At 34.6% G+C, this 14,670-nt stretch overlaps 1 protein-coding gene across 3 annotated transcripts in view; it reads right to left on the bottom strand.

Annotated features, from left to right (window-relative positions):
• Window positions 1-10,188: 10,188 nt before the first annotated feature.
• LOC144956959 (lysine-specific histone demethylase 1B-like) overlaps window positions 10,189-14,670 on the bottom strand; it is a 50,832-nt gene continuing 46,350 nt past the window's right edge. For 2 of the 3 annotated variants that reach the window (XM_078887809.1, XM_078887808.1), the window contains exons 18-20: window positions 14,506-14,637; window positions 13,541-13,693; window positions 11,326-12,245 (exon numbers count right to left, since the gene is read on the bottom strand). In XM_078887809.1, coding sequence (XP_078743935.1) covers window positions 12,159-12,245; window positions 13,541-13,693; window positions 14,506-14,637 — 372 coding nt within the window. In that variant the 3' untranslated portion in view covers window positions 11,326-12,158. Of the gene's footprint in view, window positions 10,475-10,751; window positions 12,246-13,540; window positions 13,694-14,505; window positions 14,638-14,670 lie in introns of those variants that run through there. The other variant, XR_013642049.1, reaches the window with a different exon arrangement.

The raw sequence follows: 14,670 nt of genomic DNA, 5'->3' as shown, positions 1-14,670 counted from the left end.
AAGGTAAGACAAAGAGGAATTGATTCAAACAGGGAGCAGATGTAGATTCCAAGAGCACACTATCAAAGTACTTAAGTTTGAGATCACCAAATGTCTCATCCAGACACAAGAACAGGTCCCCACTATAAGGAATACACTCAAATGTTTATAAATCCTATATAATATGTAAACAAAACAATACAGTGCATAACAGGGAGATGATTTACAAGGAAAAAAATATATCCCAAAACTATACATTTGGCTGTTTCCTTCCCAGCCAGGACTCCGGCCAGGGCAAGGATAAAACCAAGTAATCTCATTCCAAGACATAGACAGAAAGCAAGTTGGAAAACAGATATAGAGGGAGAGAAGACACAGTAAGTACCTCCCTGCCCACTATGGGAGGTCAGGAACCCCACCCAGTTTCTAGCATTCTCTAACTCTATACATTTGACTGTTTCCCTCCCAGCCAGGGTATCCAGGATAAAACCATTTAATTTCATTCCAATACAAAGACAGACAGCATGTTGGAAAGCTGATATAGGGGGATAGAAGACATATTAAGTGCCTCCCTGCCCACTATGGGAGGTCAGGAACCTCACCCAGAGAATCCGATGCTCATGGGAAGTAAATAAAACATTTGGTCACCCAGCTCTTGCGTGTGGTCCGTATAGAACAGCATGCTGGAAATCAGCAAGCACTTTTCCGTGATGTAATAATGACATTGTCTCATTGTGCCAACATTTTAATTGAAATTATAAACACTTCTTAATTAATTCTTAAGGGTTTTACGGCGCTTGCAACACAAGGTCATATCAGCGCCAGTAAAAAGGAAGAAAATGGGATAGTAAAAAGTTCTAGAATTACAATTAAAGCACAAAAGAAAAGATGAGACAAAGGGGAATTGGTTCAAATAGGAAACGGATGTAGATTCCAAGAGCACACTATCAAAGTAATTAGTTTGAGATCACGTAAAAGTCTCATCCAGACACAAGCACAGGTCCCAACCAAGAGGAATACACTCAAATGTTTACAAATCTAATAATATATGTAAACTAAGCAAAATACAATGCATAATAGAGAGATGATTTACAAGGAAAAAAATATCATCTCCCAAAATTCTAACTATACATTCGACTGTTTCCCTTCTAGCCAAGGAACTCCGGCCAGGGTCCGGACAAAACTAAGTAATATCATTCCAAGACAACGACAGGAAACAATTGGAAAACGGGTATAGGGGATAGAAGACAAAGCATGTACCTCCCCGACCACTATGGGAGGTCAGGATCCCCATATAAACACTTCTAAAATATACCCAGCATGACATGAAATCAATATTATTAACAATAAAAGTACAAGTAAAATGAAACTGCCTGAGAAGTAAAGATTATGATTTAATTTTAATGGTATTTCTTGCATCATGAACACAGTTTATTATGCATAAAAGGTAATCACAGCTCATACTTCATACAATATTGAGATGGTAATGAAGATAAAAGTGATGTATGATGATGATAATAATAACAGCAGTAATGATAATTATAAATCCCATGAAAAAGCAGCCCAGCTCAAACATGAAACTGAAACATGATCCAAGAGCATTACTACAGCTCTAATTCTAATGTGAGAGAGACCACACATATAGTTTTTTAATTAGTAGGGAGATTATGATTTCCAAAAAGAAAAATGAAATATGAATTTATATGGAGCATGACCAACAGTAGCATGTAGAACGGGACACGATGCCTGTTAGGCGATGTTACAATTTTTTCGGACAGAGACAATGCTGTTAACGGCCAGGTACTCATTTCATAACTGATTGCAGTGAGAGAATGCGAGTAAATAGCCTTTTCCAAGGACTCGACTAAGCACCGAGAGAGGCTCGAACCCAGGACCTTCCGATCCGAAAGCGAGTATCATTCTCATACCATTAGACCACATAGCTGCATCCTTTTCTTCTTGTTCTCTATAACTGTTATATAATATCCAGTGATTGACCACAACCAACATTTGTTTTTCCTCCAAGACAAGATATCATTTTTATTCTAGTCACCAACACCGCAATTCAATTGTTACCCTCTTGGCAAAGAATTCCAGTGGGGGTCAAGGCAAAATGAAGAAGATTTCTCATTCCAAGATTTAATAATTAAAAAAAAAAAAAAAGTTAAATGAAAAGGGATGAGAGATTGAGAAGCTGGAGGACAGTAGAAACGGCGTGTCATCAAAAACATTAATGATCAAATTGAATTTCACAGAGAAATCGATAAAATCAAAGTGAAGGCTTAGCCACGACATACATGCCGAATCTTACGAATTTTTCGTAATTTTACGAATTTTAGACAAATTTCATGGCCAAATACGAAATTTTATGGAAAATTACGAATTTTTAATTCTTAGTAATACTTAAATGATAATTAAAATAATAATAATGATAAGAAGAAGAACAACTACTACTACTACTATAATGATGATGATAATAATAATAATAATGATAATAATATTGTGGTGGTTCATACACAATTTCAGAAATTATGAATTTCCTTGTTAAATTACTAAAAATTGACATTAAAATTACTAAATTTGAAGTTTTCAATTTGGCGCGTCTGCCACGTCCATTTATTCTCACCACTCTTACAGTCGTGATTATCTTCGATGCATGGTGTTGCGACGCCATGACAAAACAAGAGGGAACTGGTAAATAAGAAAGCTGAAATGACATTATTTTAGAACCGATATATTGTTTCAGTGGTTTTACAGTACTTGCAACATTATTAGTTCATTTGTTTTTGTGTTTGTTTTAAAGGGTTTTATGGCGCTTGCAACACATTTAGGTCATATTAGCACCAGTAAAAAGGATGAAAATTGGATAGTAAAAACATTATAGACGTACAATTAAAAGGACTTAAGGAAAAAGTAAGTAAGACAAAGGGGAATGGTACAAACAGGGAACATGTAGATTCCAAAAGCATACTATCAGTGTACTTAGTTTGAGATTACCTAAAGTTTCTCCCAGACCCAGCATAAAATCCCACTAAAAGGAATACACTCGAATATTTTTTAATCATTTGTTAAAAAAAAAAAAGAACAACAATACATAACAGAGAAATGATTTACAAGGAAAAAAAACCAAAACACCTCCCCTATACATTCAACTGTTTCCCTCCCAGCCAGGGTCAGGAGAAAACTAAGTAATCTCATTCCAAGTCAAAGACAGAATGCAATTGGAAAACATACAGGGGAATAGAAGACACAGCAAGAACCTCCCTGTGCACTATGGGAGGTCGGGAACCCCACCTAGGCCGTTGCGACTTGATGACAAAACAAGAGTAACTGGTAAATAAGAAAGCTGAAATGACGGAAAGAGAAGAGGAAGAAGGCTCTGGGCGACTTGGAGAACAGTGGAGGGAAACATGGAGGCCTTTGAAGATGATGGCCATGGACTAAGGAAGATGGAGGTCCTTCGTTTGCTGTCCTATATGCATAATGGGCATTAAGAAAGAGAGACGCCAACTTTAAATTTGGCTCACAGGAATTTCAGACACCATTCAGAGGCATTTCAATGCCGAAATTTTTGTTGTTGTTTTTTTTTAAGGGTTTTAGGGCGCTTGCAACACATTTAGGTTATATCAGCGCCAGTAAAAAGGAAGAAAATGGGATAGTCTAGAATTACAATTAAAGCACCCAAGAAAAAGTAAGACATAGGGGAACTGGGAACAAATAGAGAATTTCTGCAAACAAGAAAAGGGAATTGGGATGGTATTTGGCATTGTTTTTACATATTGTATAGTTCTAAATAAATAACTGATTAGAAATATATTATGTTATATAAACATAATGCCAAATACAATCCCAAAGTTTCCTTACCTAATTTCAAATGAAGTAAAGATCCAAAACCTAATGGTAGTGAAAGAGAATAGATTTGATGGTACAAGAAATGAAAGAAAGAAGACCGACTCGGAACAGTAAAGTAGATCCAAGGGTGTTCTATCCATGCATCTAAGTCTGAGACCACCAGAAAGTCACAAAAGTCCAAAAACCCTGCACAAAGAATATATAAAAATGGTACATAATAATATAAATAACAATGAAATCTACAGAGATATTTGTCTAATTTTAAGGGTTTTGCAACGCTTTACAACACTTTTACATCCTTTCAGCACCCGTAAAAGTAAAAAGGAAGAAAAGCTGACAGCAGTCAAGGAAATGTAAGACAGAGGGAACCAGTTCAAATAGGGAAAAGAATTAGATCTCGAGACCAATCATCTACAATGTGCTAAGCTTGAAATTACAAGAAATGGAAGTGAGTAGAAAAGTGCCAGATGACAAAAGTGAATAAAGACTTTACAACGATGAGGATTCGAACCCATGACCTGACTGTCGCAGCAACTTCACCTGGTCCCAAGAGGGACGCTCTACAATCGATGCCATTGTTTTTGTTTGTTTTTTAAGGGTTTTACGGCGCTTGCAACACATTTAGGTTATAGCAGCGCCAGTAAAAAGAAGAAAATGGGACAGTAAAAAGTTCTAGGATTACAATTAAAGCATCCAAGAAAAAGTAAGACAAAGGGGAACTGGGAACAAATAGGGATCAGATGTAGATTCCAAGAGCATATCCTCAATGTTCTTAGTTTGAGATCACCAATAAGTCTCATCCGGACACAAGCAAGAGGAATACACTCAAATGCTTACATTATAAATTAGAACAAATATAATAATACATAACAGAGAGATGATTTACAAGGAGAAAATATCATCTCCCAAAACAATAACTATGCATTCGACTGTTTCCCTCCCAGCAAGGACCCCGACCAGGGCCAGGACAAAACCAAGCAATCTCATTCCAAGACAAAGACAGAAAGCAATTGAAAAACAGATAAGAGGGGATAGAAGACATAGCAAGTACCTCCCTGCCCGCTATGGGAGGTAGGAACCCCACCCAGCAATCGATGCCATCAACCAGTCCAAACAAAGTGGTTTCATTCAAACGTATCTATCTTGAGTCCCTCTCGCGTCTTCTTGAGATCATAAGGGTCAATACACAAACACCATGAAAGTTTGTTGGCGAGCTAGCATTTAAGCTTATGAGCTCTAGCTCCATTCTCAACACTCACAATCATATAAGATAAAGACGATTGAGACATTGAGTACACATACAAGGAAAAAATAAATTATAACCGGTATCTCTCACATGAAAATAAATCCATCCGACTGTTTCCCTCCCACTCCCAGCAAAACACTCGAGGCAAAACAAACAATCCAAAATTCCAGAACTAAGATGCAAAGCCACATGGGGATAGTAGACTGGTGGTAAAACCTCCATCCCTCCCAACGGGAATTCCACCCACTCATTAGCTGATGAGAACAGCATGCTAGTATTTAATAAGTAATAAACAAAAATGAATAGAACAGCTTCAAAAAAGAACAAACAAAATTCCAAACAGGGAACGTTTCGGGCTCAAAACCCTTCTTCAGCCAACAACAAAAAAAAAACAATAAAGACATAAATACATTACAAAATTCCAGATAAACGACAGAGATATTTTTTAGGTCTTCGCTGTAGAAAAAATCTTGGTTTACTTTCCAAGAATTTTCTACAGAGAGGACCTAAAAAAATATACCTGTCGTCTATCTGGAATTTAGTAATGTATTTATGTCTTGATTGTTGGCTGAATAAGGGTTTGAGCCGAAACGTTCCGTGTTTGGAATTTTGTTCTTTTTTGAAGTTGTTCTATTCATTTTTGTTTATTACTTTTTACAATCCACAGCTTCTAGCAGCCTGGTATCGTTAGTATTTAATTAGATCTACAAGTCTGCGCTTCGGACACTTTAAGGTCATTTCAACATCTAATAAAAAGATGCACAAAACAGAAAGACATCAGGAAGGTATATAGAGTTTAGTGCTGTCAACACACTTGGTCATAGCTGTCTAAGTAAAGAAATAAGACAAAAGAGGAATAGCTACAAGAAGATCTCAGCACCAATCTTCACTATTGCACACACAAAGATGCTTAAAGTTAAAGCCACACAAAGTTCCCCACAGACAACAATTCAACACATTCATTTTATCAACTGCTTGAATTGGATTTCATTTTTCTACTTTTTTAAAAGCTAAAGTAGAAGAAAATCGTAAATTTATTCGTTAAATAAAAGAGGCATAACATTGCAGTACAAAAGAAATATATATAAATTTCGAAATATCAAGAACTACACATAATGCATACAACATATGAGGAATTTATAATAATTTCCTTCCCCCCCCCCCCCCCCCTTTTTTTTTTTCAATTGCTCCAGTTTTTAATTTTTAAAATTAAAAAAATCTTATTATCCCCATTGAGTGTTTCTTTTTGTTTTTAAGGGTTTTACGGTGCTTGCAACACATTAAGGTCATATCAGCGCCAGTAAAAAGGAAGAAAATGGGATAGTAAAAAGTTGTAGAATTACAATCAAAACACCCAAGAAAAGGTAAGACAAAGGGGAATTGGTTCAAATAGGAAACAGATGTAGATTCCAAGAACACACTATCAAAGTACTTAGTTTGAGATCACCTAAAAGTCTCATCCACACACAAGCACAGGTCCCAACTAAGAATACACTCAAACTCAAATGTTTACAAATCATATATAATGTTTGTTTGTTGTGTTTTTAAGGGTTTTACGGCGCTTGCAACACATTAAGGTCATATCAGCGCCAGTAAAAAGGAAGAAAATTGGAGAGTAAAAACATCCTAAGGGTACAATTAAAAGGACTTGAGGAAAAAGTAGACAAAGGGAAATGGTTCAAATAGGAACAGATGTAGATTCCAAGAGCACACTATCAGTGTACTTAGTTTGAGATCACCTAAAGTCTCACCCAGACACCAGTACAAGTCCCCATTAAGAAGAATACACTCAAATGTTTACAAATCATATGTTAAGAAAAAAAAAAATATAACAGTATATAACAGAGTGATGATTTACAAGGAAAAAAATATCATCTCCCAAAACAATAACTATACATTCGACTGTTTCCCTCCCAGTCAAAGACTCCGGCCAGGGTCAGGACAAAACCAAGTAATCTCATTCCAAGACAAAGACAGAAGCAATTAGAAAACAGATATAGCGGGGAAGAAGACATAGTAAGTACCTCCCTGCCCACTATGGGAGGACAGGAACCCCACCCAGAGGGCCAGGACAAAACCAAGAAATCTCATCCCAAGACAAAGACAGAAAGCATGTTGGAAAACTGATATAGGAGGACAGAAGACGCAGTCAGTACCTCTCTGCCCACTATGGGAGGTCAGAAACCCCACCCAGAGTAGATATTGTCATCTTTTCAGAAACCCCAACAATGAGAAATGTAAATTCACGACGTAAAGTTCAACATTAAAGTTAAAAAGATTGCTGCCTTTCAGTAAAGTATCGTCATCTTTCAGTTATAACAAAGTGAAAAAGTCAACATAAATATATATAAAGAGGTAATGAACATGATATAAATGACATTATATCAAAAATTGAAAGAAAAATACATCGTCGTTTATAAACTTTATACAAAATGATATAATATAAGCAATAGCAAGCATGGGGTATATAATAATAACATAACAAAACATACAAACAAACTTGAGTTTTAATTGCGCAATATCCACTAAACGTGCTCAAAGTGCTTTACAAAGGGTCCCTGAACAATAGTAAGACGTAACTTGTAGAATGAGACATAACACCTGTTAGGCGATATTACAATTCTTTTCCAAAAGAGACAAAACAGCCAGGTCCTTATTTTACACCGGAGTACGGTGAGAAAATGTGAGTATAGAGCCTTCAACAAGGACTCAACAATGCGCCGAGCGAGGATTACGATCCGAAAGCGAGTGTCATACTACTAAACCACATAGTGGCAATTAATAATAATAATAATGATAATAATAATAATAATAATGATAATAATAATAATAATAATAATAATAATAATAACAATAACAACAACAACAACAACAACAAACACAACAACACACAACAACAACAAAAACAACAACAACAACAACAATAAAATAATAATAATAATAATAATAATAATAATAATAATAATAATAATAATAATGATAATAATAATAATAATAAAATATAATAATAATAATAATAAATAATAATAATAATAATAATAATAATAATAATAATAATAATAATAATAATAATAATAATAATAATAATAATAATAATAATAATAATAAATAATAATAATAATAATAATAATAATAATAATAATAATAATAATAATAATAATAATAATAATAATAATAAAATAATAATAATAATAATAATAATAAATAATAATAATAATAATAATAAATAATAATAATAATAATAATAATAATAATAATAATAATAATAATAATAATAATAATATATAATAATAATAATAATAATAATAACAATAATAATAATAATAATAATAATAATAATAATAATAATAATAATAATAATAATAATAATAATAATAATAATAATAATAGAAGTAGTCCTTCAGAGCCATGGAGCCGGAGTTTATCCCGGTTTTTATAGTGTTTTATAACAACTGCTCACTATCCTTTGAATAGGACGCTAGTCTAACGCAAAGTACTTTCCACCAAATCTATCAGACTCAGCTACCCAATTCCCTGCTGGGTGGACAGAGGGGCCATAAAAAAATTTCGACTGCAACTGGGATTGATCTCGATCCCTTTGCATGTGAAGCGAGTGCTCTACCAACTGAGCTATCAGGACTCAATAATTTTTTAAAAATCAACATCAATTCCTATGTCTGTAACTTCAGCCACTTGTATAGTTTGAAATTTGAAGTCTGATTTTGATTTTGAATTGCGACAGTTTGATTGTGAAATTTGTAGTAAGTAAGAATATTTCATAGTGCTTAACAGATCTGTAAGATAAAGGTCTGAAAAAACATTGCCCGTCACGGTTTCATACACACTTTTTCAGAACTTTAGCAGATCTAATTTGCAGCGCTGCACTGCGGCTGATGCTTGGGTTATTCCAGTCTTCCATTGGAATAGACCCGAGAGACAAATTTCCCCTATGGGATGAATAAAGGGATTTTTTTTTTTTATCTTATTTAAATGCTGGAAGATGATAAGAAAAATAACTTGAAATACATAAATAATTCATTTCAGTGGTTAATAAATTGAAATCACTGTGTAACCTCATCGCAAAAATTGCTGGTTGAAACTCAAAAATGTGAAAAACAATAATAAGTTTGTTTATTTACTAATGTGGTTAACTAGAACATTTCAGGTTTCTGCTCTATCAACAGACAGGAGAATGATTGAGACGTAAAATATTTCTTCGATTCATCTACCTCATCTTTGTTTCTCACTTTACTTTCATTGTAATGATGATGACAATGATGATAATGATGGTAGTGGTGATGATGAGGGCAATGATGATTACGAAAATGATGAAGATAAAGACGATTACGATGATAAACAAAATGATCAGCTTGACAAAATTTATTTTGAAATTTCTCCCCTCCAGTATACGATCACACGTAACTTTCCATACTACTCTTCACGTAATTTCCCTTACTATTCATCACGTAACTTCCCTTACTATTCATCATGTAACTTCCCTTACTATTCATCACGTAACTTCCCTTACTATTCATCACGTAACTTCCCTTACTATTCATCACGTAACTTCCCTTACTATTCATCATGTAACTTCCCTTACTATTCATCACGTTACTATTCATCACGTGACTTCCCTTACTATTCATCACGTAACTTCCCTTGCTATTCATCATGTAACTTCCCTTACTATTCATCACATAACTTCCCTTACTATTCATCACGTAACTTCCCTTACTATTCATCACGTAACTTCCCTTACTATTCATCACGTAACTTCCCTTACTATTCATCACCTAACTTCCCTTACTATTCATCACGTAACTTCCCTTACTATTCATCACGTAACTTCCCTTACTATTCATCACCTAACTTCCCTTACTATTCATCATGTAACTTCCCTTACTATTCATCACGTAACTTCCCTTACTATTCATCATATAACTTCCCTTACTATTCATCACGTAACTTCCCTTACTATTCATCACGTAACTTCCCTTACTATTCATCACATAACTTCCCTTACTATTCATCACGTAACTTCCCTTACTATTCATCACGTAACTTCCCTTACTATTCATCACGTAACTTCCCTTACTATTCATCACGTAACTTCCCTTACTATTCATCACGTAACTTCCCTTACTATTCATCACGTAACTTCCCTTACTATTCATCACGTAACTTCCCTTACTATTCATCACGTAACTTCCCTTACTATTCATCACGTAACTTCCCTTACTATTCATCACGTAACTTCCCTTACTATTCATCACGTAACTTCCCTTACTATTCATCACGTAACTTCCCTTACTATTCATCACGTAACTTCCCTTACTATTCATCACGTAACTTCCCTTACTATTCATCACGTTACTATTCATCACGTAACTTCCCTTACTATTTTTTTTTTTTTTTTTTTTTTGTTTATTGCTTTAGGTCTCTTCCAACACAATTGAGGTTATATGAGAGACCGCTGAAACAAAAAAACAAGCAATCTAACAAAAACAGTACAAATGTAAATCAAAATCATAACCTAAAGATATAAGCTAAATTATAAATAACCAAGAACAAACAGGCAGAAGATTTACAGAAAAAAAAATATCCCCTGTCAAAAATACAATCACAAACCAAAGAAGCAGGATAGGCTAGTAAAGAGAAGAAGAAACGACATCACTATCGGATCGTACACCCATGCGAACATCATAGGTATATGATTCAAGGGTGATGGTCCCATCCAACCACCCGCTCCCTTACTATTCATCACGTAACTTCCCTTACTATTCATCACGTTACTATTCATCACGTAACTTCCCTTACTATTCATCACGTAACTTCCCTTACTATTCATCACGTTACTATTCATCACGTAACTTCCCTTACTATTCATCACGTAACTTCCCTTACTATTCATCACGTAACTTCCCTTACTATTCATCACGTAACTTCCCTTACTATTCATCACGTAACTTCCCTTACTATTCATCATGTAACTTCCCTTACTATTCATCATGTAACTTCCCTTACTATTCATCACGTAACTTCCCTTACTATTCATCACGTAACTTCCCTTACTATTCATCACGTAACTTCCCTTACTATTCATCACGTAACTTCCCTTACTATTCATCACGTTACTATTCATCACGTAACTTCCCTTACTATTCATCACGTAACTTCCCTTACTATTCATCACGTTACTATTCATCACGTAACTTCCCTTACTATTCATCACGTAACTTCCCTTACTATTCATCACGTAACTTCCCTTATTATTCATTCACGTAACTTCCCTTACTATTCATCACGTAAAATTCCCTTACTATTCATCACGTAACTTCCCTTACTATTCATCACGTAACTTCCCTTACTATTCATCACATAACTTCCTTTACTATTCATCACGTAACTTCCCTTACTATTCATCACGTAACTTCCCTTACTATTCATCACGTAACTTCCCTTACTATTCATCACATAACTTCCCTTACTATTCATCACATAACTTCCTTTACTATTCATCACGTAACTTCCCTTATTATTCATCACGTAACTTCCCTTACTATTCATCACATAACTTCCTTTACTATTCATCACGTAACTTCCCTTACTATTCATCACGTAACTTCCCTTACTATTCATCACGTAACTTCCCTTACTATTCATCACGTAACTTCCCTTACTATTCATCACGTAACTTCCCTTACTATTCATCACGTAACTTCCCTTACTATTCATCACGTAACTTCCCTTACTATTCATCACGTAACTTCCCTTACTATTCATCACGTAACTTCCCTTACTATTCATCATGTAACTTCCCTTACTACTATTCTTTAATTACTTTAATGTAAGAAGATAAATAAGTACAAGATTAAATTTATATTGAAAGGCTTGGATTGAAAAATGAAAAAGAAAAAAAGAAAAATTATATTTTTATCACAATAACAACTGATTACACTGGTAAAGTTCAAAACTTAGCGATAATGTACAAATATTGAACTACCACATGACAACATAAATTCTTGAGAGGTTGGTAGGTTTGAGGTTTGAAACTTGATTTGGGTGATCGAAATGGAATGCTTCACTGCCATTGGATAATTTTCCTGGCCTCCCTCACTCCACTTATGTAAGCCCCTGTCACAGTCTGTGGATACTGGCGACACGTGGCCTGAGGAATATGAGCAGAGCAAAGAGATGTTTTGTTTTGTTGTTTTTAAGGGTTTTATGGCACTTGCAACACATTTAGGTTATATCAGTGCCAGTAAAAAGGAAGAAAATGGGATAGTAAAAAGTTCTAGAATTACAAATAAAGCACCCAAGAAAAAGTAAGACATAGGGGAACTGGGAACATATAGGGATCAGATGTAGATTCCAAGAGCACACGATCAAAGTACTTAGTTTGAGACCACCTATAAGTCTCACCCGGACACATGCACAAAATCCAACAAAGAGGAATACACTTAAATGCTTACATAAAACATTAAAAATAACAAATATAATAATACATAAGAGAGAGATGATTTACAAGGAAAAAAATATCATCTCCCAAAACAATAACTATGCATTTGACTGTTTCCCTCCCAGCCAGGACTCCGACCAGGGCCAGGAAAAAACCAAGTAATCTCATTCCAAGACAAAGACAGAAAGCATGTTGTAAAACAGATATAAGGGGATAGAAGACGCAGTGTGTACCTCACTGCCCGCTATGGGAGGTCAGGATCCCCACCCAGAGAGCAAAGAGAAACAGTTGTATATAATATGTTCATATCATCAGTGGAATCGGTTACAAGTGTAACAATAACTTTTATTTGTTTTGTTTTTAAGGGTTTTACAGCGCTTGCAACACATTTAGGTTATATCAGCGCCAGTAAAAAGGAAGAAAATGGGATAGTAAAAAGTTCTAGAATCACAATTAAAGCACCCAAGAAAACTTTGTGTAAATTCTAAACCTGTATTCTAAAAGTGAAGGAAAAATTGAGCAAATTGAAAAAAAAAACAAACACAAAAATCTTTTTTTTTTTTATAAAAAAGAGAAACTTTAAAGTGGTTTTGCTCATAAGTAACAAAATATTGGTTACATCGGTTGAATATGAGAGTATTGCCCAGAATCTGTTGTTTCCATTGTATCTTTAAAGGGATGATTTCAAAGTTTTGTCAATATTACAATATGAACATGTGTTCAGAGTTCTTTATTATACACGATAGTAGCAATAAGAATGAATTGAATTGTGAGCGCATTGCATTGTCCTTTTCTTTATCAAGAATACAACTCACCCCACAGTGGCCAATGATCATAATAAATATGACTAGAAGAGTAAAAATATTTAAAGTTGGTTCTCATTTCCTATTTTTTGTGGTTAACAAATGAAACTAAGAGGGGAAATCTATTTAATCACAAGAATTATGAGGTAAGAACTTTTAAATAGATTTATTCCCTTATCTCTAATGGCTCGTAACTAATACCTCGCCAGCAAAAAAGATCTTTCCATCTATTTCCTGTGCCATGACATCATAGACAGATCCATCGCATCCAACAGGAAGAAAGGAGTAGGCGGTTCCAACCAGCGGGTCAAAACTCCATCGGGTCACCAGGCTCCAGATGGGTTCAGGAATGGTCTACAAAGAAAGACAAATATTATAATAATAATAATAATAATAATAATAATAATAATAATAATAATAATAATAATAATAATAATAACAATAATAACAATAATAATAATAATAATAATAATAATAATATATGGTTTTTATATAGCGTCTTCCCCCCGTATATATCAACAAGCTCAAAGCGCTTAACAGTAACGTGGCTACTTTCACTCAAACATGCAATATGAAACAAAGCAATATAATTCTACAGTGCTACAAATTAAAAAGAAACGTTTTAGGATGTTTTTATAAAAATCTGCATCATTACTGTCTCTGATATATCTTGGAAAGGATTTTCAGATAAGGGGTGCCGAATATCATTTCTAGAACTTTCATTATAAATTAAAAATTTACATGCAGCCTGACAGAGGTAAGCCATTGTAAACGTAAAAGGAGGGAATGATAGATAAATTGGTAGAGCACTCGCTTTACAATTCCATTCTTTACAAACTTTTCTTCGTGTGGCTATGTGGTCTTGTCCTGGGTTCAAGTCTCGCTAGGTACATAGTTGAGTCCTTGGAGAAGGCTCTTTACTCACATTCTCTCACAGTGCTCAGGTGTAAAATTAACCGTTAACAGCCCTGTCTCTATCAAAAAGAAATACTGTACTATTGCCTAACAGGCGTCATGTCTCGTTCTACATATTACTTGTTGCTGTTGGTCATGGATCCTTTGTAAAGCTCTTTAAGCAAGTTTAGTGGATACTGAGCTATATAAAGGCTCAAGATGATTTTTTTTTGGTTTTTCTTACTGGCCTGGCCTGGCAATGTCTCACTCACTTTAGAAGTAAACATGGCCCTCAAGGCCTCCATGAGAAGGGAGACGATCTCTTCATCTGTTTTGGACAGAACTTCCTTCACTTTGCTACCCACAATGTAGGAGATAAGGTGGTGGCAGGGGCTTGAGTCAGTCTAAATAAATCAAAAGAGAAACAAACGTGAGTG

Source organism: Berghia stephanieae, chromosome 11 (assembly GCF_034508935.2).
Source record: "Berghia stephanieae isolate SIO BIC M18660-M18661 chromosome 11, UCSD_Bste_1.3, whole genome shotgun sequence".
NCBI lineage: Eukaryota > Metazoa > Mollusca > Gastropoda > Nudibranchia > Aeolidiidae > Berghia > Berghia stephanieae.
Note: the sequence above shows the minus strand (reverse complement) of the source record. Positions and strands in the feature narration are given on the sequence as shown.